The 27,695-nt window shown below is 41.3% G+C and overlaps 4 protein-coding genes and 1 long non-coding RNA gene across 11 annotated transcripts; 3 read left to right on the top strand and 2 right to left on the bottom strand.

The window, feature by feature from the left end:
- Window positions 1-97: 97 nt before the first annotated feature.
- Window positions 98-8,331, bottom strand: LOC135342455 (far upstream element-binding protein 1-like). 5 transcript variants are annotated; one of them, XM_064539184.1, is made up of 25 exons: window positions 8,189-8,331; window positions 7,765-7,813; window positions 7,490-7,522; window positions 7,127-7,226; window positions 6,097-6,170; window positions 5,849-5,920; window positions 5,552-5,612; window positions 5,013-5,073; window positions 4,857-4,926; window positions 4,644-4,675; window positions 4,436-4,534; window positions 4,183-4,230; window positions 4,081-4,119; window positions 3,348-3,450; window positions 3,086-3,207; window positions 2,340-2,544; window positions 1,992-2,093; window positions 1,881-1,936; window positions 1,773-1,813; window positions 1,583-1,697; window positions 1,493-1,511; window positions 1,293-1,364; window positions 828-982; window positions 389-449; window positions 98-252 (listed from the first exon to the last, which is right to left on the bottom strand). In XM_064539184.1, exons 1-24 carry the CDS (start codon window positions 8,237-8,239, stop codon window positions 438-440), a joined length of 1,791 nt encoding a protein of 596 aa, XP_064395254.1. In that variant the 5' UTR covers window positions 8,240-8,331; the 3' UTR covers window positions 98-252; window positions 389-437. The 5 variants fall into 5 exon arrangements, with proteins under 5 accessions (XP_064395254.1, XP_064395255.1, XP_064395258.1 ...); XM_064539185.1 differs by having other exon boundaries at window positions 98-242; XM_064539188.1 differs by having other exon boundaries at window positions 3,107-3,207.
- Window positions 8,332-8,406: 75 nt separating this feature from the next.
- On the top strand, window positions 8,407-15,817 carry LOC135342449 (beta-glucuronidase-like). Its single transcript, XM_064539179.1, has 13 exons — window positions 8,407-8,675; window positions 8,756-8,938; window positions 9,166-9,310; window positions 9,475-9,671; window positions 9,847-10,053; window positions 11,291-11,431; window positions 12,548-12,723; window positions 13,244-13,393; window positions 13,653-13,737; window positions 14,019-14,195; window positions 14,387-14,419; window positions 15,211-15,313; window positions 15,570-15,817. Exons 1-13 carry the CDS (start codon window positions 8,493-8,495, stop codon window positions 15,746-15,748), a joined length of 1,959 nt encoding a protein of 652 aa, XP_064395249.1. The 5' UTR covers window positions 8,407-8,492; the 3' UTR covers window positions 15,749-15,817.
- A 279-nt stretch (window positions 15,818-16,096) lies between these two features.
- Window positions 16,097-17,667, bottom strand: LOC135342450 (actin-related protein 6-like). The gene is made up of 2 exons (XM_064539180.1): window positions 17,504-17,667; window positions 16,097-17,333 (listed from the first exon to the last, which is right to left on the bottom strand). The coding sequence occupies exons 1-2, from the start codon at window positions 17,626-17,628 to the stop codon at window positions 16,232-16,234; spliced, it is 1,227 nt and encodes a 408-aa protein (XP_064395250.1). The 5' UTR covers window positions 17,629-17,667; the 3' UTR covers window positions 16,097-16,231.
- A 2,568-nt stretch (window positions 17,668-20,235) lies between these two features.
- LOC135342448 (uncharacterized) lies at window positions 20,236-21,627 on the top strand. Of its 2 annotated transcripts, XR_010396881.1 has the most exons (4): window positions 20,236-20,453; window positions 20,769-20,839; window positions 20,928-21,062; window positions 21,125-21,627. It is a non-coding gene; the product is annotated as an uncharacterized LOC135342448 (long non-coding RNA). The 2 variants fall into 2 exon arrangements; XR_010396880.1 differs by having other exon boundaries at window positions 20,769-21,062.
- Window positions 21,628-22,701: 1,074 nt separating this feature from the next.
- On the top strand, window positions 22,702-26,013 carry LOC135342446 (uncharacterized). Of its 2 annotated transcripts, none has more exons than XM_064539178.1 (5): window positions 22,702-24,044; window positions 24,101-24,163; window positions 24,221-24,271; window positions 24,320-24,999; window positions 25,052-26,013. In XM_064539178.1, the coding sequence occupies exons 1-5, from the start codon at window positions 23,696-23,698 to the stop codon at window positions 25,877-25,879; spliced, it is 1,971 nt and encodes a 656-aa protein (XP_064395248.1). In that variant the 5' UTR covers window positions 22,702-23,695; the 3' UTR covers window positions 25,880-26,013. The 2 variants fall into 2 exon arrangements, with proteins under 2 accessions (XP_064395248.1, XP_064395247.1); XM_064539177.1 differs by having other exon boundaries at window positions 24,320-25,005.
- The last annotated feature ends 1,682 nt before the right edge of the window (window positions 26,014-27,695 follow it).

The following is a 27,695-nucleotide window of genomic DNA, read 5'->3' as shown; positions in this document are numbered from 1 at the left end:
TTCAGTGCTTAGAGTTAGAGCAATAATTATTAATCACATCTATATCCCCTATCCAAGACCAATCATTGATTATAATTATTCATTTTTGCATATCAAATCAAATAAACAATAACGATAACGTCATGTCATTTATTGCATGATCACATCATTCACGATCGACAAGCGTTTTCATGTGGCACTATTAAATAATGTTCCAAAGTGTCTTCTGACGCTTTCAGTCTCGGCAGGTCAGTGGTACGTGCCTATAAGCAACTGTAAAATCAACTTGTCTTAAGAAATGCTCACTCAAGTAACAGCATACAAGTTCAAAGTCAGCAGCAAAGTCACATGCACACATCACAAAGCAGAACAAGTCATGTGCACAACCACACACAGCATGGTATTTCACCTCATCCTTTCTGGTGTGGTTGCACAGAGGTTAGACTCAGCACTGTTCCTCAGCTGTCCAACTGACAGGATGAAGTAACATTACTGAGTTACAGTACTGTATATACATGCAACAGTAAACAATACATCACACGGTTGTTAGGTAGACGATATTAGTATTTACAGTCAATGAGGCTGGTTACTCGGAGTCAAACAATCTCTAATGTGTGTGATTCATAATACAATATACATGTAGAAAGGAATACATATTATTTTATGTAAATAAAGTGCACAAAGAAACAAGCATGTCCAATATACAGAGCAAACAGCAAGCAAATAGCAGCATTCAATCAAACAGCAAGAGAGAATTGGCAATACATCATTCAACAATAGGTCTCACTGAAAAGCAGAATGGATTATTCAATATCATCATTGCACACATCATGACAACACAAACACACCTTCTGTTCAGGAGGTGGTTGCTCCCCCGGCTGGCCCCCTTGTCCCCCGTAATAGGCCTGACCCAGCTGACGGTAATACTCTGCCCACTGCGCCTGCACATCAGCATTCTGCGCACCCCCAGGTGCTGGGGGTTGTTGACCTCCAGGGCCAGCTGCTGCAGGGGAGAATAATCATGTACGTTACAATTTACATTACAGTGTCAAATTTTGCTACGCCAGGGTCTGCAACAGCCTTCAAAGTAAGCAAAATTCAAGAACAAAGTGTAAATCCACTAATAGCAATCTGTGACTAGAAGCCTATAGAAACTCTTACTTGCTCTTCATTAATTTTATCATCGAGCAGCTGTAACACCATACACACACGGACACACTACCGTATACCTTGCTTGCGCATGTGCACACGGAGGCATAAAACATAATTATTATGAGTAACCACCACACCACTTTCATGTGTGCGCTGCTTACATGGCTGTCCAGCTTGAGCAGCCTGTGCTGTATACAACTGCTGGTAGTAGGCAGCCCAGGCAGCTTGGTGAGCTACAAAAAACGTAAACATGCAGGATTAGAGGAGCTATATCACCAGCACAAAAACAAACATACACGTACATGTATATTTACCATGGTACACGTATAATAATTATAATACACACAGAATGGTGACTTACAGGGATCTCCACTTTGTTGCTGTGAGATAAGAAAAATACGGAGTGTTAAATTACCAGTACTGTAGTCAACTACCCAACGCATGTACTAACCTGTGGTCCACCAGCTCCAAAGCTCTGAGGGAATGGGTACTGCGTCCAGCCCTGCTGACCACCACCATAGGGACTAGCTCCACCCTGTTGGAACACGCCTCCTTGAAACGGCACGCTAAGAAGAGAAACAACAGGTTACAATTAAAGCACAATTTACAATGAATGAAATGATTTAAGGACAAGTAGTTACCCCGCCATTTGTCCTGCAAATCCACCACCTTCACCAGGGGGCTACATGTACATGTAGAAGAAAGCGTTAAAGTAAACACTCATTAATTATACCGAGTACAATATTTACCATTTCACATTTCTGCCTTATGAGAGCTTGGGCATGTTGGATGTTCTGGGGACTACCTACAGAGGTTGACAAACAGGCATTGTTTGAGCTGCATGCATGTACAATACACACCTCTAATGTTGAATAGCTTCTCGTTTGGGCTAGGATGAGCTCCTCGGAACAGCTCGATATGACATCCAGACTGAACTTGAAGCTGGCGGATAGTGTCACCCCCTATGTAAAATATACAATGCAGTGAGCTGTACACAGGGTATAAACATACATCATCAAGGCGTACATTTGAGTATAATTATACATAAATAGTTCTAAAGTATCATACACACTCAAATGGGCTCTTGACTAGTAAAGAGTTAACGTAATTAAACAATAGAACCACGAGAAGCAACACGATACAGTATCGATCACGAATCAGTGATTATGACGACCCACTAACAATCACTAACAATCACAAACACCTACCTTTCCCGATAATGAGTCCACACTTGGTGCTAGGTACAGGGAATTGTATGGACTGCACTCCAGGCCCAGTGGGATTGGGTAACTCCACGTGTGGTCTGTACCCCCCAGCCATAATAGCAGCACCACCAACACCACCACCACCGCCGCCGCCTCCGCCACCCCCCATACCACCACCGCCACCCATACCACCTCCTCCTCCATGGCGCTATAAGGTGCAAACAGTGACCACAAGTGTTACAGAATATGTTAATCAAAATAGTTCACAAGTACAAGTGACAATACATGTACATCTCTATTCATGCACTCCTGGTACTACGTGTAGGTAAATATTTGTACGTGCTTCTAATGAATGCTTGAACAAGTACATGTTCCATGTATACGAGTATTTGAACACACAAGGGTGTACAATGTTAACTAGCACAGACTGATCACAATTAACCCACATGCAGACAAGTAAAATGACTGTCCATCGTAAAATCACACCAACTACCGTATAGCGGGACATTTTTGCAGGTGCTATTTGGCTCCAGAGCTCTCGTAGGATGTTCTAACATTCGCGTTTCAATGCCTAAAAACCACACCTACCAATAGCTTTGCATGGGAGTTTATCCCAGTTTTAATGTTCACGTTAACAGCTCTACCCTCGAAAAACGCGCTATTTTGCACCTCACAAAAATTTCCCGCTATACGGTATTACTAACTGTACAATGGGGTGCTAAATCGAACAAAACACAGGCATTAATTACATTGAGATCTTTGGTCCTAACCTCTCCCACGATCTCGTCGATCATCTTCCGCGCCCTCTCACAGTTGTCTCCCATATGTGGCCCAGTGATCGTGGCTATCCGGTACTCCATACCAGGATTATCTACAATAGAGGGCAATGCAACTCAACACAGGATTGTCAAGTACATGCATGGACATACATCTCTACTACATGTATGTACTGTATAAACACCACATACTGAGTTTTATTACCAAGGACTTTTGATAATACAATAAACTCACCACTCTGGAATTGAAGACGGACTCCGCAAGTGTTTTGAATGTTATTGATGTGCTCTCCATTACGGCCAATCACAAAGCCTACAAGACTTTTAGGAACTTGTACCTATGGTATAGACCCATCATAAATGCCACATACTGACATAATTATACTGTATAGCGGGTTATTTTCGTACGGTGGAAATTTTCGTATATTTTGTATTGTAGAGCATCATACAACTACGAAATTATTCTATCTGTACAAATATTTAAATGGTATATAGTTCATACAAAAATTTGCACCAACGAAACCCGTTATACGGTACTGATACAGTTAGAGTATAGCAGGTAATTTTCATGTGGTAAAACATTCGTTTAACTCTCAAATAGCGATTTTCGTGAGTACAAAATTTCGTTTGAATTCATTGTTGCCTGCACTGCATTGCATGTGTTTCAGTAACCACGCCTGCTTTAGTGGGGGAAATTTTGTGGAGGGTAGCTTGCCCATGAAAACAACGAATATATTACATTGTACCCCACGAAAATTATCCACCAGAGGAAATGCAGCTCACAGTTAAACAGTAAGTTATAGTAATAATTTTAGCACCCTGAGCCCCTAGCTGGATACGCCACTGCTCACTATACGGTACTACATGTAGAACACACTGATCACAAGTGTGGTGCTAGGTATATATCAGAACGAACATACTTACACGTACATGCTACCTCTACAATGTAAATAGAATCATAATGTTACCTCAACAACACGACCACCAGAAGTTGTCATGCCTCGAGCCTGTATGAAAGTAAGTAGGATCACATTAGTCGGAGTAAAAGATAAAGAGTCTAGACCACTCACCTCCATCTCCTTTTGATCCATCAATTCAGCTACCAACAGCTTCGCTTTCTGTGAGATGAAAGAGATAATATAAATTAAAACAAAGCTATCATACTCTCTGTGCAGAACACTCTCTGTGCAGAACACACACTTCCTCCCCCCCTCCCCTTCCCACACTTCCTCCTCCCCCTCCCCTTCCCACACTTCCTCCCTCCCCCTCCCCCTCCCCTTCCCACACGCACACACACCACTCCTTCTGCACACACACACACACCTCGCAGAAGTCAGCTCGACCAGTCATTCTGAGCGGCTTTTCTGGGGTATGGGCATACGGCCCATCTTGAATCATCTGCATCTTACAGCCTGCTCGCTCCTAGCCATAGCCATAGCATTGGAAAATTCATTACAGACTACATACTGTATCATACTCGGTACATAATTATGTGCATGCAATAAAAATTGCACATCATAATTATATATACCTGTAACATCTTGATCATCTCTCCTCCTTTTCCTACGGACAAAAAACAGGACCAAAGGTAACCACACAATCGTTTGATCTCAGGTGATACAAAATAACAGGAATATGTCAGTCATGAGTAGCGGTGATGGTCACCGGAATAATAATTATACATGTGTCCACTAAAATTAAGCCTTCTTAACCTACAGCACAATGTTTTCACATACTGGCTCACCTATGATCAGCCCGACTTTGCTTGCTGGTATCATCATCTCTCTTACTTCTTGTCCCGGCTCTACATTCGCCTGTGATAATAAGAATGTGTACATGTAAGTCATACACAACTAAAAGGAATTGTACACCCCCTATAGCACACTAGTTCTTCACTCACTTGCACACTGGTTGCTCCTCCTGCTTCCTCAATAACCCTGTTTACAAGGGCTTTGGCACGCCTGCACAAACATTATGGGATAATCATCGTAACAAGGCAATGGAAATCTACATACAGGTACACAAGAGTAGATATTTAACCGGCCATCTACTTGCTCGGTCAGTGTCCTAGCATGCAAATCGAAGTCAATAATTAAAATACTTGTATCAGCCATGTGTCTTCGTTCAATGTACAAGAGCAAACCTAGATATATATATATATATATATATATAGCTATGTAGGTAGTAGAGTGACAAGACGACTAGGTAAGCGTCTATCTTATGAGCTAAGTAATTACCTTACCTTTTCTAAATCCCTAGAGACTACTAAGGACATAGTGTCCAACCGATATCACTTGATGGCAGTTTTAACAAAATGTATTATGTTGCCAGGGCAATCAAGATGTGTTATTTACACCTCTGGCAGTACACACAGCACGCACGTAAGCTGTCAGCCTAACATACATCGACCAAGCAGTTGTGATTAACACATCGACTCACTCGACAGTCTCTGGGGTCCCACAGATGGTGACTCCTCTCTCACCACTGATCTCACTGCCGTCTATAGAACATACATCGAAGATCAGTCCACAAGCATGTACTACGTATGTGGTATTTTCACTTACATAAATCAACGGATAATCCCCTCCCCCCATACAACTATAATACCACTGCAATTCCGTGTACAGAATTCACTCATATTCGGTGTGCACACATACATTTGTACATGTACTGTTATTATAAGTTTTGATTTCGTATAAACTACCCAATTTCGTATTCAACACAAAATTAATATACCTGGGGCCACTTGAATTCTGGCTGCTGAATCTGCCTGCAGCTTGTTGATCATGTCACCACCACGACCAATCACTAGGCAAAAAAAACACCATGGGAATCACATTACAATTATTTATGCCACCTGTACAAACACTATGAGGCGGCAATACGCACACTAGTTGTATCACACAGTTAGACATTAGCCAATAATAGTTACGTATATTTATTATTTGTGTGTACAAAATTATACATTACATACGATAACTCACCTAGCCCCACCATTCTGTTAGGTATCTTGATGTCCACGGTGATCATCTGGCTCATTCCCAACTGTGCTCCAACCCTGTAACCATGGAGTTACAGTAAAAGTAGTACCATACACATGTACAGGAGTAATAATTTTTTGCTGTTATTTAATTGGTACAACAACCTAGAAGAGGTTGGACATAATCATGTGCACTACGTTTTGCTGAGCTGGCATTGTTTTATTGACAATCGTGAACTTTTAGTTTTGCACACTCATTGGACACTGAAGGCAGAATTTCTGTGACTCTCTGAATATAAAGCTTTCATAACCCAGCAATCCCCTCTATTTTGACTAGTTATCAAGGCATAGGTTACTAGTATCTTGTCAACCAGTGTAGTAAAGCTGCATCTAACACCACTGAACTATACGCTGCCCTATGGTTTAGCTGATTCTGGTCTAAAGTTAGGTGTTATAAGCTCAGAGGTAGCCAATGCTTGTTCAGTACGCATCTATGGTAAGATGATGCCAAGAAATTAAGAATGCCATGTGAATGATGAAGCGTGTCTAATCTCCTCTGGGTACAACACACAATAATTATGTACTCCACACCATGCATGTGCTGTATACAATGCAGCATACAATTTGGTCTTAAAAATTCATACCATAGAACTAAAACGTGAGATAAAAATACAATTTTAGAGCTCAAAAATACGACCAAAATGCATAATTGAGCAAGCGCCATTTTGGAGTACAGCTGCACATTGCGAATGCAGTAATGAATTTAATCGATTAAAGGCAGCGATTTCAATGGGATTATACAAGTCTCGACAAAACATGATAGCTGCTCACGCATTAGTTAGCATCATGCATACATTTCTAGCATTTCTAGCACTATGAATAATTATGTTTCCCGTTATCACATTGTCAGCAAACCAATCTTCTTATCTTCAGGCAAGGGCAAACATACAGCTGAAACCACAAGCCACCTGACATCACACCGTATAGAGCCACCCCTTTTCAAGAAAAAAATTGACACTTAGGTTTGTACTTACACGGGGGCCAGTTTAGCAATGGCTGCCTGAGCAATGGCTTGAGGGTTGGCGCCAGGTAAGTTGTCCATGCTTTGCTTCTTCATTTGAGGACCATCATCTCCTGGCGGGAGGGGGGGTATAGAATATACAATGCAGCCAGGCAGCCAAATAATCAGTACGTGCGTGGTATAATTATATATACACGTGTAATTAAATGAGACTGTACATGGATTACAGGATGAAAGTTTTATCGTAAGACTGAACCACTCAGCAGCAAATCATGAAGTCAAAGGTCATATAATTATAATAAACATACAGAGGCTATTCATCCGGAAACTACTTGACATAATTATGTTAAGAGGCCAAAGAATAATTATAACAAACCTTCATCCAATGGCCTCTTTCTTGAGCCGTTGTCTACAAAGAGAAGAACACAAAATTAAAATTTAATGTGCCGTAAAAGTATAATAAAGGTACCACTCTAATCTTAGCGCCATAACTGAACTGTCTAATTTTTCTTGCCCTAAATTGTTACCAAATGCGCCTCCAAGCTATTTATCCAGCCATTTGAACAATTTTTTTTCTGCCTCCTTTATTAGGGTAAATTTTAGCCACATTAATTGACTTAGGCATTCACGCAGAGAGTACTAATCACTAACCATCTCCACCATTGGGCGCTCCACCGGGAGGTGCCATCTTCGCAGCAATCTGAAGTGAAATGTACAACATGAACAGTGGATCATAGCCGGCCGGCTACACACATCCAACACAATCAACACAGTAAACATTTAAGCTACTTACCATATTTTTTCTAAATAATGCGCCGCTTTTAATAATTACGTTTTTGAGGCTAGTGTAAGAAATAACCGATGATTTTATATGGTGCCTTATAGATCTATATGGGAGAAATCTCCAGGTGGCGTCTTTTAGAAGTACGATAACTTATTTTGTATTCCTCCTTTTAATGAAATATTACTATTAAAATACAAACAAAAAACTCTAGGCTACCTAGTACATATTAAAGTACATAGTCATATCTAGCAGATCTAGCCTGTGTGTGTGTTATAGCATTATTCAGCTCGCCTCTTGCGCCCTCTTGAGGGCTTCTGCCACCTGCTCCATTCCAACACTCATGCTAATACCAGAATTTCCTTGTTCAGCCTAGCCTCAAGATGAGAGAAACTTTCCAGCTTTGGATATCTACACGAGCATGGGAGTACAGTCTCGTGAGTCAAAGAGGGGGGTGTGGCTCGAGATAGCAGCTCGGTCCCAGGCCGATTTTTTCCTGTTACAAAATATGGGCCAGGAAAACAAAACAAAAATTTCTGTCATTCATTATGCTTGCATTGCTGGCCAGCTAGCTAGCTGACAAGGAGCCCATTTCTCAATGGAGTCTTGGCTGGTGTTGGTAGTGTTGCTTCTGCCTGTAGGGAGAGGACTACTATTTCCTCGGGAGTCCAGCAACAGAGAGGTGAAGGAGCTAGCTGGTCTGTGGCACTTTAGAGCTGACTTCTCCCCGAACAGAAATGAAGGATTCGAGAAGAATTGGTACAAGCAACCTCTTTCAAAGGTGAGTTTAAAGCACAAGGTACTGGATTATGCACCCTGCAATCACTCACGCACCCTGCAATCACTCACGCACACACGCAGACTGGAGAGGTGCAACTAATGCCGGTGCCCTCCAGCTTCAACGACATCACAACAGACCCTCTGTTGAGGAACTTTGTGGGGTGGGTCTGGTACCAGAGACAGTTCTGGCTACCAAGATCTTGGGCTGATGGAGACACTCGAATCATGCTCCGGTTTGGCAGTGCCCACTACAATGCTATTGCTGTGAGTATTCCTAAGCATTGTGCAGCTTTATATCTCATCTGTACTACCATAAATGTTTTCTGTGTCCCACAAAGTATTTGGAGACAATGCACACACTATACCATTCAGGCACATGAAAAATGTTGTCTGTACGTGTCTCTAAACAGGCAGGGTACCGGGTGTGGATAGCCAGATGTAACTTTGTGTATAATTATAAAATAAGTTATGCAATCTTTCTTGTCCTGTAGTGGATGAACGGCAAGCAGTTCACTGAGCACGAGGGGGGCCACCTGCCGTTTGAGGGCGATGTAACCCCCTACTCTGTGTTTGGAGCCCCCAACACTCTCACAGTGGCCATCAACAATACACTGGGACCACACACTCTACCCCCTGGTGAGCCAGAACAACTTTTGTGTAGCCTTGCTTTTTATTAATTGTTTTGCTTGGCATATTATTAATACTAATCTGGTTGGTTCAACGTAGGAGTGACATTTTATGTCCTCTGGACCAAATTTCTTCTAACGCATTACGACATTGTATTATCACGTTTTATGCAGGCTCCCTACATTTCTATGATCCCCCCTACCCAGAGGGCTACTTTGTGCAAGAAATCCAGATGGATTTCTTCAACTATGCCGGTCTCCATCGGCCAGTGAGGCTCTACACCACCCCCTCCTCCATTCATCTGGATGACATCACCACCGTCACCAGTATGAATTCTGACGGATCTGCCACTCTGCACTACACACTAGAGGTCACTAAAATTGAGCAGAACATTTTAAATTGCAGACACAGAGATAGAATCTGCATCTATTCCTCAGGCTGTTTCCATGCTAGGCACTGCCCCACATACACATATACTCGTATAATTTAGGGAGGGTTTCATCAGTTAGACGCCTCTTGAATTGTATATATTTTGTTGCATGTAGATAAGAGGTTCTCACTCAGGAGAGGCTTTGGCTAATGTTACTGTACTAGGCAAGAGAGGAGTGGAAGTAACGACCAATCATAGCGTCAATATGTGCAGTGAAGAGGGGTGTATCACTCATGTGCGTGGGGATTTGATAGTCCAGCACCCACAGCTGTGGTGGCCCTGGACAATGAGTGATACACCGGGGTATCTCTATACCTTACAGGTGAGCATGTGCAGATGGATATTCTCGTGTAACAAGTAAATGATGTACATGTAGTATATGTACATGTGTAAGTGCCTGTGGTCTTGGCTAAATATTATGTGTGACACAGTGGCATGAGCAATAAACCATTGTGCAATTCTCATGCAGTAGGTATGTAAATTATAATACCGTGGAAACTGGTATTAACTAATTAGGGTATATGCACTTGCGCACTTCCAGGTTACGCTTATAACTTAAGTTCCACCTAGAAACCGGACGTCACTGTGACGAGTGATGATACTAGCCAGCTATAAGTACCAAATCCCGTTAGAAAGGTTTTCACGGATTTGTTTTTCGTGAAATAGCAGCCTTTTTGCAGCATGCATGCGATATTAATTTTGTGGTTATAAAAGTTCGCGGTACATGCTTGATCAGCAAAAACCGCGAACATTTATACCATCGAAATATACCCGCTATACAGTATACTAGCGGCTCAGCAAGCAACCTAACTATCGTAGTTTTTCATATAGTTATAAGTTGCATGTTTTCAGCAAAAAATTGAAGAAACCACACAATGCAAGTAATTTGATCATGTAATTATTGCACAGTGAAGCCATGCACATCAAAAAGCTAAATAACAACAGTGCCATATGGAATGTGGTATAACATCATTCAAGCTTGCCCAATAATTATTATCAGCATTGTTATTGCTAGCGCCTGTATCTGAATGGTTGTGGTTACAATAGTGAGTATCGTATAGCGGTTGTTGTCCAAACTTTTGTGAGCTACCAAATAAATATTTCGTATTCTAAGTATTTGTAAAGCTCAGAATAGTGACGTAGATTCTATTGTACAAAATAATTCGCATTTTTTGATGATGCTCTAATACCACCAACAAAATAACCGGCTTATCTCATCCAAGTCACATTCTCTCAGAGTGTAAGAAATTAGAATATAATGCCAGTGCAAAAGACCGCAGTAGAGTATGCGCATTGTTAGATTCCATGCACTTTACATCGGCTAACTAGAGCAAGTAACATTATCAAATGCGCATGAGCTATTGGTTTAGATTCCTGGCCAGGACCACTGTTTATTGGCTAACCACAATGTTACATCATTTTGTAACCTCAGCAATTTTATAGTGTTACCAGAAACTATAGTTCATACATATGAACTAATGATGCAGTTTCTATGGAGTATGCTTACTAGTATATAGCTGTTGCAGTTACTGTATAAGCCTTTTAATCTAATGATGCAGGTGATACTGACAGTTGGTGAGTCGGAGGATCAGTACAGATTGCCTGTGGGCATACGAACAGTGGAGGTGAAGGAGACGCAATTCCTCATTAATAATAAGCCTTTTTACTTTCACGGATTTGGAAAACACGAAGATGCTGACGTGAGTGGAGTTGTATAATATGTATACGTTAGTCAAAATGATGTAATATTATATTATATCCCGTTGCTACGTTGTTGCCAAGTGCAATATGCAGCATAATGCACTGCTGAAAGTCATAATGCACTGACCGCAAAGTCATAATGCACTAACCACAAAACGCCCCTCCGGCATTAGACAGACAATTAAATTAAGTATTGTATTATGAGAAATATCAAAGTAAGTCCAGCCATGCAGGAATGTTCAGCACTGCTGGAGTTTCTTCTTTGCAACCATGCAGGTTTTAAAATTGTCCAAGGCTCATTTTAGGGAAAATTCTGTGTTCCTAGACCTAGTCCTCGACTTCGTGATGCATGTCAATTCTGCTTCACCATAGCACTAGAAGCGGCTCTTTTTGCTGGGGGCTTGAGCTGTTTTGCAGCAGTGTAGAGGCGAGCTTCTTTGGCTTGGTTGTGATGCCGAGGATAGTGGAGGGTTGTTTCTTCGCAGCAGTTACACGAGTAGTGGGGTGGGGCTGTTTCTTCGGCAGCAATAGTAAGTAGGGTGGGGCTGTTTCTTTGCAGCAGTAGTGGGGTGGGGTTGTTTTGCAGCACCAGAAGTGGGGTGGGGCTGTTTTGCAGTGGTTTCAGCGTTGGAACTCCAACAATTTTGTGTCAAGCCATTCGTCGGTCATGCCAATCTTATACGCTGCATATACTGGCGTCTAGAAGAGAGAAGAGATGGAGCTGTGTAGAGTTGTCTTTGTCATCTTTTTGTGCAGTTTATATTGTGTTACTAAGACAGTGTTACGTTGCTATGCCCTCAGGATATAAACTAGTTATAACACGTGCACTCGGGATGTATGGCATATATTGCACTCAGCCCTCGGGGCTTACGCCCTCATGTTTCAGTGCAATATATTCCATACATCCCTTGTGCCCGTGTTATAACTATAACATATTATGTAAGCACCACAAACTACATTGTGCATGCATCTTTGTTGAGAAGAAAATATTTTATTGTGGGAACTGTACTGATTGAGTTATTGCAGCCCCATTCTGGTGACTAGCAAGACATTCAACAAGCAATCCTGGTTGCTTTCTTATCCTCAACTGAGTAGTACATTGACAATGCATGCAGATTCGAGGCAAGGGTCTAGACTACCCACTGCTGATGAAGGACCTGAACCTCCTGCTCTGGCTAGGAGCGAACTCGATCAGAACCAGTCACTACCCATACTCAGAGGAGCAGATGCAGCTCTGTGACAAGTACGGCATCGTAGTCATTGATGAGACTCCAGCAGTCGGACTCAAACTGTACGTGACTGCTTATGCATGTGTACTTACACTGTTTCTCTTTGAACGATAATATGCCTCAGTGCGCGTGCGCCAGTAATATACGGTAAAGCTAGTTTGTGTGTGTGTGTGTGTGTGCGAATTCTAGCTGTAACTGCTCAAGAATCCAACATGGCTCAATGTCCTTTCAGTGGTCTCCAGCCATTCCACTGGGATACTTTCTGCTAACTCAATTAGATCTAGTAACTAAACTACCATGGATACGTACACTTAAATACTGTTTGAGCAAGAGAGAAAACTTGCATGAGGCAACACTGCACCGCGGGTGCTTAATCTACTTGTATGCAGAAGCTCATAATTATATCCAAGGTTTGTTGCGCCATAATCGCACTACGTTTCATTTGCATTGCAATACGTACTGTTTATGCACTGTGTGTGTTGTGGAGTGTACTGCTTTATATCAGGGAGCACTATAATAATAGCCAATAGTTGTACTGCACCACTATTCACTACTGACAGAATGTTAATCCCCTTTTTCCAGGAAAGAGAACTTTGATGACAAAACTCTGGAGCACCACATGGCGGTGATGAGAGAGCTGGTTGGGCGTGACAAAAACCACCCCTCAGTTGTCATGTGGTCACTTGCCAACGAGCCCACGACAAAGCTCACGGTTGCCGATAACTACTTCAAGTATGTGGAGTACACTAGCATAATCACAAAACCATGCCTTATAACACTAGTCTAACTGCGATAGAAGGAGTTAGCTGCGATTCCATTGCATCTATACTCCTCTGTGCGGTAATGGCCAGTTTTCAACTGTAGTCATGCCCCCCCCCCCCTCCCCCCCCTCCCCCCGTATGTTTAAATCAAGTGCCATGTCCCATACACTCTTAATGTACGTGTCCTGTTTGTTTGTATAAGCTGATTGCAATCATACACCACTCTGTAGGAAGTTGTCGGAAATGTCTAGAGACCTGGACCCCACCAGACCTATCACTTTCGTCAACAGGGTATCCCGTGACAAGGAACTGGCTGTGAGTGAATTTATTTCCAGTTTTTCTCGACTCTTATAGTCACTGCATGTACGAATTCAAGACGTGCTCGTACAATGTTACATTATTTAAATTATGAGTTTATCTTGTAGCTCATTCGCGTTTACCTTGTGTACTTCACTTCATTGTATACTCTGGCAACTTGCGATAGCTCCTAATTAGTTATACATGTACGTACATAGATTTCAGTTTTAGAGAAGAATTCTACTTGTGACAACTAGTCCAACAGTACAATGTATCATGATAATTTATGTGCACTGCAGATGAAGTACATGGATGTGATTTGCTTGAACAAGTACTATGGTTGGTACCGTGACCCTGGTCACCCGGAGACCATCCGTTGGTTGCTGCCACATGAGCTGGATGATTGGCACGCCCACCATAAGAAACCCATTATCATCGCCGAGTACGGGGCTGAAGCTGTTTCTGGGATACACGAGGTACAATTCTAATTGCAAGAGTCTAGAGAACAGTTTTGAGATAATGACCACTTACAGGTTGTAGGTTAATCGAAAATAGTGGCATAGGCCGCCAGGCCTATGTAGCACAATGGTTGTGTGTAGCACTTTTAAGTTTGATCATTACGTATCACCTTTGAATTCTGATCAGCACATCTATTCCAACTTTGCAGCAACCCGCTATGATGTTCTCTGAGGAGTATCAGGTAAGATGCATACATTGCTTTACAACTACACAATTCTGTTGTGTCACAATACTTAATTAGTACATGGACATTGGTTTACGGACAATATAGTATTAGCAATGCTTCATGCAGTCACAGAAGTTTGAGAATCCTGTCATAAAATGTATGTGTACCATTATCTACAGCTTGCAGCTTGTATGTTGCTATACACAGTGCAATGGTAATTATGCCTCGGTGCGCATGCTCAAGCGAGGTATACGGTGTGTGTGTGTGTGTGTGTGTGTGTGTGTGGGGACTGCTCAAGAATGAATCAAGTGCAAGTATAGGCTTCTAGTCATGTTTACTTGGATTTTAATTCGTGGATTTGTAAAATAATGCTTTGTTCTCGAGTTATGCCTAGTTTTGCTTACTTGGAATGCCATTGCAGCCTTTTCAGAAGAGCACGTAACCAAACTTGTTTACCAAATGTTGCTACTCTACTTAGTAGTTAGCTCTGCACTAGAACGCTAGCTATTGGTAGCTGCAAAAGTGAGAAGAGAGCTGTAAGGCTCTGCAGATAGCAGCCATTAATTTTAGACTTGCACTTTTGGCATCGATCGTTTTTAACAACAATCATGGTCGATCACTACCCACTCTTTGAGTTTGCATGCACGATTGTAATTATTGGACTGCTATTAAAAGTAGCTTTATGTTATGTAGCTTTGGCATCTCCACCGAGGCATCAGCACCTGCGGTGCTTTCATTGCAGGTGTTTCAGTAATGTTCATGTACCATGTTGTTCACTCTGATAGACTAACGCCCCCTCCTCACAGGTGGAGTTGTTCGCTCATATGTTCTCTGTGTTTGATATGTACAAGAAAAAGTTTTTAGTAGGAGAAATGGTCTGGACCTTTGCCGATTTTGAAACAAAACAAGGTATAAATCGTACCATAATTATATACGTGTCTGCTTAATCACTTTTCCTGTACAAAGGAGGTCTTGAATATTTGCGTGACTTGTGTACTATCTTCTTAATGTCATAGTCCGATTTAGAAGCTTACTTGTACATGTACGTACATACATATACAGTATACGTATTACTATAATTATATGTACATCTATAATATACAAACGAAACTTTCATTGTAGACATTAATTAAGGTAAGGTGATCTATTCCTCTCCTCCCCACAGCAACCACTCGAGTAAATGGCAATAAGAAAGGAGTGTTGACAAGACAGAGAAAACCCAAGGCATCTGCCAACTTAATAAGAGCCCGTTATCACTCTCTGGCAGCTGGAGTGCAACTGTGTTACGATACACCATTTATAGGTCATTACGCCAGTCACTGTCCTGTCGAAACAAACTTGTAAACTGAAAATCTAATTTTGTGTTTTTAATTACTTACTTCCGGGTGCATCATTTCCACTGTATACTGTGTAGCTGGTAATTTTCTGGGGGCAAAATATTCGTGGTTTTTGTGTTGAACACTGGACCACGAATATTTTACCCACGAAACAAGCGATGTTGAGCTTTACCTGCAAGTGCAAGACACAAACCACGAAAATAAGATCCACAAATTGACTAAAATTAATTTGTACCCCGATAATTCCCTGCTATACAGTTATTTTCGTACCCAGCCTCTTTTTTTGGAAGGGCGTGGCCTGACTAATTATATAGCTAACTATACCGCATCAATTGTCATCTGCATGCAAAACAAATAATGTATGACAACGTTTATATGATTAAAACACTGATGAGGATATTGTTATACCGGTAATATATATACCTGACAGGTCATAATTATTGATATTAAATACGATAATAATTAATTTATGCATGTGGGGGAAAAAACATCACATGTCAGGACACCAAGTTATCTGTTCACCAAATTTCCTCAGGCAAATGTTTTGGCCAAACTCCTTGTACTCCGCAGATGTGACTGGTTCCACATCACTCGTCTCGTCAGCCACAACCCTCCCACCAAACCACGAGTACGTGATCGGATCATCACCCGCAGTAACACAGACAGTATAGTCCGAGGGAGCCAACTTTCTGACCTCATCTTCCACTCGATCTTTCAACCCACTGAACATGGCGTTCCCCCCCATTAAGACAATATTAGAGTAAAGATGAGGATGCATCTCTTTGGGAGTCAGTGATATAGAGTGCACAATGGCTTCAGGAATACCCATCTGTTCGACTCCAATGTCTGAAGGGTAAAAAAGAATCTCTGGAGTTGCTATTCTCTCTACACCAAGCACCAAACTTTGCTCGTCCATGTTCTTTGTCTTATCTTCGCGATCTTTTACGTACCCTCTTCTGTGGTGGCTAAAGTTCGGCAAGACGTACTCGCACGAAATTGAGTTGCCCCTATCATGTGTAGACAGCATTTCTTTCCGAAAATCCCCCGACACATAACAGACATCTTCCTTCACTTGATTCATCACATACGTTTCGTCCAGAACATGGAGCTGTCTATAAGACACTGTCTCTTTCAAATAGTTGGTGAGAAGTTTTCCACCAACATCGATTCTTAGCGTAGCGTTTGGGATCATCTTGTTTCTGAAATGTGGGACAATGTGTGTAAAGGAGTAGCCGCTGTCAACCACTAGAGTACAAAGAGTATTGGAATGCGTGTGCGAGTAATTGTGCGATGACAGTGTAGATGAAGGTAGTCTTGTAAGAGCCTGGAATTTGTAATCTTCAAAGAAAATCTCGTCCATGTTTTCTTGGATTGAAGAAAAATTGAAAATCGGCTCAGTAACAATTAGCGAGTGATTGCAGGTTTTGATGTTGAGAATGTTTTGCCCGAACACATAGTCCCATATTTGTCGTTGAGTGTCCCAATTGACCAGGTAGCCTTTTTGGAACGGAAGAAGGTAATAGAGACCAGAGAGGTCCTTACAATCGTCGACTTGATTTGAGATGAAGTTCTTTCGACGCTCAGTTTTTGACCTGTGGCATGGATAAAGGCAGCTGTGTTAGCACACTAGATAACACTAGATAACACTACAAAGCCTACCAATTCATTTAGGGTTTAAAATGCCTAAATTATTATTGTAGTGATTTATAATTATCAGAACTGCAGAGACTAGCTTTGATCATAGATTTTTGATCGAACAAACCTGGTTATGCAGTTAGGAAGAACTTTGGGTGAGTCGCTAGGAGAGCCACCAACTTTCAGAGAATATCCCCCATTGTCCAGTATGATTGTGTCCATCGAGGCGAGGTACGTTCCACCACATGCCATGCTATGGCCACACACATGTACACATGTACCACTCACAAATTAGCCGCACCTTGACTGCAGAAGTGTGTCCAGATGAGAGGCTGTATAGAGCTAGATCTAGTTATGCCTCGGTGCGCATGCGCAAGCGAGGTAAGTCTATACGGTACGGTACGTAGTGTGTTTGTGTGTCTGTGTGTGTGTGTGTGTGTGTAGACTATTTCAGCTGCTCAAGGATCAATGAAGTGCAAGTAAGAGTTTCTATAGGCTTCTAGTCATGTTTTCTTGGCATGCTATTTGTGGATTTGCAAAATAAAGCTTCGTTCTTGAGTTTTGCTTACTTGGAATGCCATTGCAGCCTTTTCAGAAGAGTCCGTAGCAAAACTTGTTCACCGAGTGTTGCTACTCTACTTAGTAGTTAGCTCTGCACTAGAACGCTAGCTACAAGAGTGAGAAGAGAGCTGCAAGGCTCTGCTGACTTGCAGCTAAACTTGAACTTTTGGCATCGATCGTTTTTAACAACAATCATGGTCGATCATTACCTACTATTTGAGTTTCACAATAGCAAAATTAAAAAATAATGTTCTCATCATGATAATTATAATCAATGTGACAGTGTATAAAAGCTAGCTAGTAGTTTTATGTTATGTAGCTTTGGCACCTCCACCGAGGCATCAGCACCTGCGGTGCTTTCATTATAATATGGAAGAGTAGGTACCGTCAAAAGAATTATTTGTGTACCTAAACTGATAAGAGTACCCCAAGTGATAGTCTACACTAAAAAGTGTACCCCTGAATGTTTATTTTCTATACCAGTTTACAAAAAGAGTACCCCCCCCTAGGCCCTAGATACAAATACGTATAATATTATACTCTAATTTTGGCAAACAACAACTGTATACTTCACTAGTCTCTATTTTAGCCGCCCTCTAAAAGTTGGGCGGCCTAATCACGAGTCTATGTTATAGAGGGCGACTGATTCATGAGACAATATTTCTGCACGGTTTCTGTCGCTGAATCTGTTGACAGCTAGTTGTGTTTGGTGTCTATGATGGTTACTGGACCTAACCCTATCAGCACATAATACCCATACTAGCTAGATCCAGTCAGTTATACTGCTGAGTCAGCAAAAACGAAAAGCAATTTGGCCTGGAATGTCATTAAAAGGACCAACCTCCTCTGCTCTGCAAGATGGCTATCTGGTCCCAGACCACTCCCTTGCTTCTTCTTTGTAGCCTCCAATTAATGAAGAGTAGCCCATTGGGCAGACAAAAAAGAATATTGAAATTGGGTATTATAACACGCAGCAAGAGGGTGGAGCTTTAAACCAATGTGCGTGTGAGAAGGAGATCAGCGCGGGTTTGCCTTAGATCTTTGATGAAGAGCAAGAGCCACTCTTGCGCGTGGGCAGCTTTCAGCCAGACAAGGCCTTGCAGGAGATTGTAGAGGGTGTCATGTAGTGCCCTTGGGTCGTGGGGGAGGTGAACACTGACGCAGGTTGGGGCATCCTGCAGGAGAACATGTCTGCACGCTGAGAGAGCAGGGCAACTTACTAAAAAGTGTGAAGGTGATTCTTCTTCAGTGTTGCATAGTTTACACGATGCATCCCCGGGAGAGATATTTCCTCTGTTGCGGTATCTAAACCTGGACGCATCCAGCTCCAGCCCGTCACAGCCCACTAGGAGCCTGATTCTGAAATTTGAGGGGCCATGCAGAGAACAATCCAGCTGACAGCATGACCATAGCATCGAAGGGCGACCTAGATGGGCGGGGAGGGATGAGATAGGGAGATTTGTGCATGTGTCTGTCATCTTGATGTATTGCGTGACTAGTACAAATTTCTTTGCAGCTGCCTTAAAAGATCCTTTGTTTTTCCCGTTTGCGATCATAGACGAGAGTGAAGAGTAGCAACGAGATGAGACGAGTGTGGACCATGTTTTTAACAGACTGGATGGAGAGTCAGCAAGAAGTCTTTTTACCATAATCTTCTTCGGGAGATCTTCTGAAGACATGCATGCAACAGAGTTAATGAAACAAAGCTGTCTGCAGTCCACCAATGCCGAGATCTCCAACGAGCCAATAAGGCTGGTGAGGGTGAGTGACGGACATCTGGTAGGCAGGCCTTGAATTGTGCAAAGTAGTTTCCTGTGAGTTCTCTCCAACATGTTGAGATCGCTCTTTGTTAGGGACCAGAGTTCTGATCCGTAGAGCATAATTGGAAGGCAGAGTGAGGAGTAAAGCTTGTGAGAGGTGATTGGGTGGAGGCAGCCGAACCTTGCGCCCACAGAGTTCAGGGCAAAGAAGCACTCCTACCCGCTGAGCAGCGTCCCGAGATTCTGAGGGAGCCAGAAGTAGACACTAAGCGAAGGACACCAAGGTGTTTGTAACTATCTACCTCCTGGATAATTTCCGAGCAAACAGAGAAGGAACAGGACTGGCGTCCAGAGGTACGTGACCTTGTTGATTCACCAAATACCTAGCCTCGAGGCCGATCGGCCTGGTCTCGAGGCTACCAAATACCATGACTGCCGACTTGGAGGGGTTAATTTCATATCGCCATGTACTTGTATAATCAGAAGAGAGGGATTGGCAACGGAAGTCAAAACGTAGACTTTTGTGCAGGGGGTGTGGTTAAATCTCAAAACGATGCGTGTTGTCCCCCGAACCACGCCGCGGTTTCCCTCCAGAGACTCCCGCTTGCCTCGCGGGAAAGTGTTTTATGCCTTTTCTGTACAGTAACAAAGGATTTTATATGGATAAAGACTTTAAATAGTATACTATGTATGCCACGTGGCTAGTAATCTTGTTAGCTAAAGACGTTTGACTCTAGTTGGGCGCTTGTTTTAAAAGTAAGTGTTTTTGGAATTGTGGAATTGGCTATGTACCTCTGAAAAGCAAGTTCATTGTATTGATAGTGTTTACTGTATATAAAAGCTTAACAGACATGTTGATTGATAGAAATAAACAATGAAAGCTTGAATAGCTCAAGTGCAATTGGCATTGAAATAGTGATGAAATAGTGACGATAGTTTGCGATAGTGTGTTTGGCTATGTACCATTTGCTTCCTAGTGATTTGTATGTGGATGTCTAGATCACTGACACCTATTATTGAATGACCAATGCATAGAAATGACCTGTCAACAATTATTAAATCCTTCCACAGGAGAAATAGTGGCCCATGGGCAGAAAGCCGAGAATTTGCTCTATAAAGTATACCGTTATTGGACAAAGAAGGTAGCTAGATTTGGTGTGTGTACTGTTTTTATGCCGTAGCTAGAGTTGGTTGTGGTACGTTGTGAAAGTGTATTTTTTGCTTCAACAGTGGTTACGAGATGATTTTTTGCAATATTTAACTGACTGGGAAAATGAGGCAAAGGTTAGATCTGCCGGCTCAGATTGGAAATACCATCATTTCACCATAAGTATACTCAAACCTTTGAAGGCCTCAAACTTACTGGTAAATTTCTGGTGTGCATGTATACTGTCTATTGGGTTTACGTCTCCACTTTCTCATTGTAGTTAACTCATTTGTTGAGCTCAGTCAATATTTGCTGACCAAGCACGAGAAAGAAAGTTTATTCTTACTAAGTGAGCGGTTAACCCAAGACCCATTGGAGAATTATTTTGGCCAACAAAGGGCAAGAGGACATAGAAATGAAAATCCCACAATTAACAGTGCCTCTGAAATGCCAATGCATTGAGGGTTCAAAAGAGTTTGGCCTTAAACCCAGTGAGAGGGAACTCTAGCAGAAAGAGGCAATTGTTTAGAGACGAAGACATCACAGTTAATGACGATATGAATTCCCCATTACCAAAAAGAAAGTGTTCAAGAAAGACCAATGCTAAATAGCCAACTCTATAGATACATGCAGTACATTTATTTTTATAATTAATTGTACATGCAATGGTTGACGCCTATAATATTTCCTTGACTTCTAATTATTATTACAAAATACATAATTATATAGAATGCAAAATACGAATTAGCTCAGTGTCTTCCTGATACCAGTGCTCTTCTTCACTAATTTTTTTGTGCACGTTTGTATGCCTCCAACCAATGTGATGCCAATGAGAAGCCCCGAATTGTTACCCACAAATTAATTGTCTCCGACAACAATTCAGAAGACCACTCTTCTTCATCAATATCTTGAGAAACTAAACTCCAGTAGAATAGTACATTTTCATTTTGTCCGACGGCATCAACAATTGTCTTTCTGTTACAGTTAGAATCCTCAGAGACAACAACTCTTGGTAATGTAGTGCGAACAACACCTTCCACAGTACAAAAAAATCGAAAAGATTCGTCATTCAATGGGAATAAACCCCATCCACTCTGTAGTGTATTGAGTAAAATCTGTTGGTTCTCCCATGACAGCCATTTCTCCAAGACACATCTCAAATTGATCAAATTTTTCGCCTCCTCTCTCTCTCTCTCTCTCGTACTTGCGTAGAAGCTTAAGCGCCACGTATCCACATGCATAACGCAGTGCATTTAACTCATCTTTATTAAATTCGACATCAACAGTAGCTGCACGAGTCACAGGACCAGTATCACAGCCAAACTGTTTCTTCAGTAACATCTCAAAAAGGGATCTAGCAACACTCTGAATTAGTAAAGGATCCTTTCCCAAAGTCTCAATGTTTAAACACAGTTGAGTCCAAAGAGTGCTTATTTGGCTTGTAGCTACTGTATGATATGCCATCCACAGCTTTAACTCAGCAGTTTTTTTGACCTTAAGCTGTGAAACAGGACTTCAGGGCAGTTACTAAAGTTTGACAAAATGTAACAAAAAGATCATCATCTTTACCAAACAACAACAAATGCTGTCCAATTTCTCTAGCCTTCTTTGCACGAGTAGTATCTACTTGTAGTTCTTTCTTGGATATTTCTTTTCTGACAGCATCTGAAAGTCAACTTCAGCAACAGCTTGAACCTGCTTCAGCCATTGTGCATGCACATTGGTTGCCTAGTAATTCATTGGTGGGCGTGGGGAAGGGCAACCGCGGCGTAGTTCGGGGGGCAACACACATCGTTCAGCAAATTTACATGAAATTTACTTCCGTTGCCAATCCCTCTCTTCTTTATCTATGGTATAATCAGAGATACAAAAGAAAGGGGATTGGAAACGACCGCCCACGCCCTATGTAAAAGGACTGACATCCGGTGAAGCACTCCGTGTAATTATTGCGCTCGCAAATAATTACATGGAAAAGTTTTGTATCCCTGGTTTCTAGCTCTCCTATCCACTAGAGATCACTCAGGGCCTGGGAGATACTTGAGAGAAGTAAGCTTATACCACTGACAAGCTCTAAGTCCGTTGTCTTTACTCTGTTTCCAATTTTTTTGAGTTTAGCTTGAATTACTCTATGTCAACTTTTCTCTGTCCCTCCTGTGAAGTCAAAACAGCAAAGGACATTGCTTGACTTGGTTATTATGTATCTAAGTGCTACATAGAATGGCTTCATGCTATAAATAAGCTGTACTGTTCATAAACGTTTGCAGTATAGTCCTTCAAACTGCTTTAGTATACTTTTAGACACGCCACGGGCCTGTCCCTCCTACGACTTCATAGTAAAGGCTATTTCTTCTTGCATAGCATTTATTTGTCTAGTAATAGTGGCTGCATGGCTTAGTCGACTTTTTAGAGCTAAATTCTCTTTACTTTTTAGAAAAATCAACATTAAAAATGATCAATTTCACTGTTTCTATGTACAGCACATTGTAGAGCAGTCAAGACTGGTAATGAGCATGCTGACTATAAATATAATCCTTTGTAGTTTTAGCCACGCCCTATAACACGGAATGCTTCACGCAAAAATTTCGTAAAAATTTCGTTTCCAATCCCCTTTCTTTTGTATCTCTGGTATAATGAGAGACGATATCAAGAAGCTTCTGTAACCCTTCAGGTGAGTCCGCAATGAGAGCAAGATCGTCTGCATACATTGGGGAGGGACAGTGGACTGAGCCAACCATTGCACCTAGGCCGCTGTAGCTGGGCAAGCAGATCATCAACAAAAACTGAGTAGAGAAGCGGAGACAGAATAGCACGTGATCTGACCCGGGGAGGAGTCTGGCCTCGAGGCTACAAGATGGCTACAAGATATAGCCAGCTCAGTATTGATATTGATACTCTGAAGCAGAAGACTGGGGTAACAGACACCCAGCTAGACCAAAGAATTGAGCAGGAACAATTGTGGAGCCTGGCTGGTTTACTTGGCAGCTACAATAAGTTTGTTAGAAAGCCAGGGTTTGATCTCAATAATGCCGATATAGCAGATCTGGAGACCATTGCCTCTAAGCGTAATGGAAATCAACAGGCCATGTGTGAAGCTTTAAGGAAATGGGGAAATGTCATCCGTGACTTCACTTATCGGTCGTTGTTGGAGATTTTGATTAGTCTTCGTGAAGGAGCTTTGGCTGACCAAGTGTGTAGGACTTGTGAGTTACTTTATAAATAACTACAATCTGTGTTTTCATCATTTCTTGTGCTCCAGTCATCCAGACACAAGCCAGTGAGCTGAATAAAGAAGACGCTGTGTCCTTGTCACCTGCACCAGGTTAGTAGCTCAGTACAATTATGGATTCGTTATCAATTAATTGTTATTGTACCATAGGTAGAATATCACTGCCACCAATTCATGACATACCAAATTCCTTGGCGACAGGTACAGCTTTAACGTAGCTTTGATAGGGTAATCATAACATAATCATAGGCACTACAACTGCTGACCGCATTAAAGAGTTTGATACGAGGTTTAGGGATCTACGAAAGATAGCTCTCAAAGAGATAACTGAGAAACGAATACCTGTGACTGATTTTCGCCAAACACTCATGAATTTACCATGCCCTATCACAAGTGAAAACGAAGATTTCATCATATCAAAATATCCCTTGTTTGAAAAAGCAGAGTCAATCGAAAGCATCTTTGTGCATCTCAATTTCTACCTGAGTTTTATTGATTTCAGCCTTCTTGAGCATATCATAGAGCAATTTGGTAGTGATAGTCTGAAACGAGACATGAGCAGCTATGCAGAAGACATGAGACACTTCAGAATGAACACCCCCGTTAGCGAAGCACTTGGCCATCTTCCTAGAAATTCAGATACTCCTGTTGGTTACTCTCGTATCAAAGCGAAATTTGCTTGTGATGTTCAGACTGCAACTCTTGAAGACGTAGACACGTACAGGAAAGGCCTTGCCAAAAGGTGCTTGCTCTCCCCGCTAGCCCTTTCTTTGTTTGACCTCCAGGAGAGCTCACTACTGGTTACATGGCTAGTGCCTGCTGCTGTAGTAGCAATGATCAGTGATCAAGTGCAGAAGAAAACAGCTTCTTTCTTTTTAAGCAACAATATTCTCAAACTATCACTCGAAGGAAAATGTCTCTACCCGATGGTAAAGGTAAGTGTTTAATTCTGCTCCTTATCCAATGAATTTTTCTCTACAGGTTAGTCAATCAGGTATAGAGGGATCTGGTGGTGCTATGATTGGAGCTGAAGCTGTGACCTCTCTTAAACCACATCAAAGGATAGCGGATGAAATGAAGCGAACAATTGACCTCGAACCTAATCATCGTGGACTTGCTATTGTTGCAACAAATCATTCGTTGATCTTTACATACATGCTCATGGATACATTGAGATTTGCTGTATACGAGCCTCGAGATAAACTAACACTAAAGGCATACATGCAAGCTGTAGATCTTGTTAAGCTGAAACACCACCCCATAATAGTGTCGGTATCTGGAAGAGGAGAGGGTAATGATCTGCACACTGCTTGTGGTGACATCAACATCAAGGAAGATATTATGGCACCACTATTCCCTCCTATTGCCACACACCTTGCCAACAACCCAAAAATATTTTTGTTCGTTTCCTTTTCTTCTAAACACCATGTTTTTCAGTTCATTGAAGCAATCTGGGAAAACTACATTATTGGTTTTATTAGTTATCTCAGTGATGAGATCATGAGAAGAGTGACTGGCATATGGGACGAACTGGCATCCTCTTCTATGTCCGTGCAAAATATCTTCACTTCAATTCACGACCAGCTTCCACCCACTGCTACCATGACTGTGATTGACCGTCTCAAGGAACCAATCTACTTGCAGTCTTCATACACTTCATGTCATACCACATTAGCACCAAGCTCTGCGGAGTCTGATTATGTATCACATCTAGATGAACTATTAATCGATGAACTATTAATCGATGAACAATCATTCGGATACGAAATATCACCAATGAGTCTCTCATCGACAAGACGAGTCGAGTGAGAAACTCCGAATTGATGAAGATTCACTCTTATAGTACTCACCTCATGCATGCATCTTATTAGTATATCTTTTTAATTACCTTGTGTACAATTTTTACAAAATGGCTATTAAATGAAACAGAGCTAACTACTCAACGCTAGGTTTAGTGTCTGTTGGTCTGTCAGTGAGTAGTATGCCCAGTGTGAACACTATACAGACTGAGAGCTGCCACCACCACTGCTGCCAGGTACATGTGGTGGGCCGCCACTGTCTTGTCAGTCTGTGTGTGGAGGTGTGTGCATCTTTGTAAATCATTACTTCATGCTAAAACAATTATTTCCACAGGATCTAGGAATGCATGTGGAAAATAAGGGGCGGGTCTTGTAGAGTCTACAAGATGGCTACAAGTATGGAGTGCCGTTTGTATCAAAATCCTTTTTAGTAAAAAGCAGTCATGTGAGTGATGTTTACTAAAAAGCAGTGATATTAGTTATGGTCGTCAAATATACAAGTAGGTCGAAGGACTAAACATCACTGCTTTTTACTAAAATAATATCACTGCTTTTTAGTAAACATCACTGCTTTTTAATAAACATCACTGCTTTTTAACTGAACATTACTGTTTTTTACTAAATATCACTGCTTTTTAGTAAACATCACTGCTTTTTAATAAACATCACTGCTTTTTAACTGCTTTTTACTAAACATTACTGCTTTTTACTAAATATCACTGCTTTTTACTAAACATCACTGTTTTTTACTAAATATCACTGTTTTTTACTAAGTTTTTTAGTAAATATCACTGCTTTTTAGTAAACATCACTGCTTTTTACTAAATATCACTGCTTTTTACTAAATATCACTGCTTTTTAGTAAGGCCACTCCAAGTGATACTCTGGTTTCTGGTCCACCGCCCGCATCAGATTTTATTCTTGGATTTCTATCTCATTATTGGATTTCTATCTCATTATTTCTACTACGCATGCGCAGAATGGTCCATGCGGTACAAAATAGTGTGATAATGATATTCATTTGCAAAATAATGAGATTCATAAGGTGAAATTGATAATGACATAATGAGAAAAGCCGCCCGCCCGCATGCAATTAGAAAAACTTCAGGACCAGAAACCAGAGTATCACTTGGAGTGGCCTAAACATCACTGCTTTTTACTAAATATCACTGCTTTTTACTAAACATCACTGTTTTTTACTAAGCTTTTTACTACTGCTTTTTAGTAAACATCACTGCTTTTTAGTAAATATCACTGCTTTTTACTAAACATCACTGCTTTTTAGTAAACATCACTGCTTTTTACTAAACATCACTGCTTTTTAACTGCTTTTTACTATTAAAACATCACTGCTTTTTACTAAACATCACTGCTTTTTACTAAATATCACTGTTTTTTACTAAACATCACTGTTTTTTACTAAGCTTTTTAGTTAAATATCACTGCTTTTTATTAAATATCACTGCTTTTTACTAAATATCACTGCTTTTTACTGTTTGCACTGCTTTTATAAGACGGATGTTTAGTAAATATCTGTGGCTCGAGGAATAGCGCCTTCTCGTGGACAATGTTCCTTAAAAAAAGGATTTTGATACAAACGGCACTCCATATTCAAGATATAGCCAGCTCAATATTGATATTGATACTCTGAAGCAGAAGACTGGGGTAACAGACACCCAGCTAGACCAAAGAATTGAGCAGGAACAATTGTGGAGCCTGGCTGGTGTACTTGGCAGCTATAAAAAGTTTGTTATAGAAGCTTAGGGTTTGATCTCAATAATGCCGATATAGAGGATCTTAAGGATTGTGCCTTTAGGATTGGCAAT

This window comes from Halichondria panicea, chromosome 10, assembly GCF_963675165.1.
Source record: "Halichondria panicea chromosome 10, odHalPani1.1, whole genome shotgun sequence".
Taxonomy (NCBI): domain Eukaryota; kingdom Metazoa; phylum Porifera; class Demospongiae; order Suberitida; family Halichondriidae; genus Halichondria; species Halichondria panicea.
The sequence above is the reverse complement of the archived record's forward strand: the minus strand, read 5'-3'. Positions and strand labels throughout refer to the sequence as shown.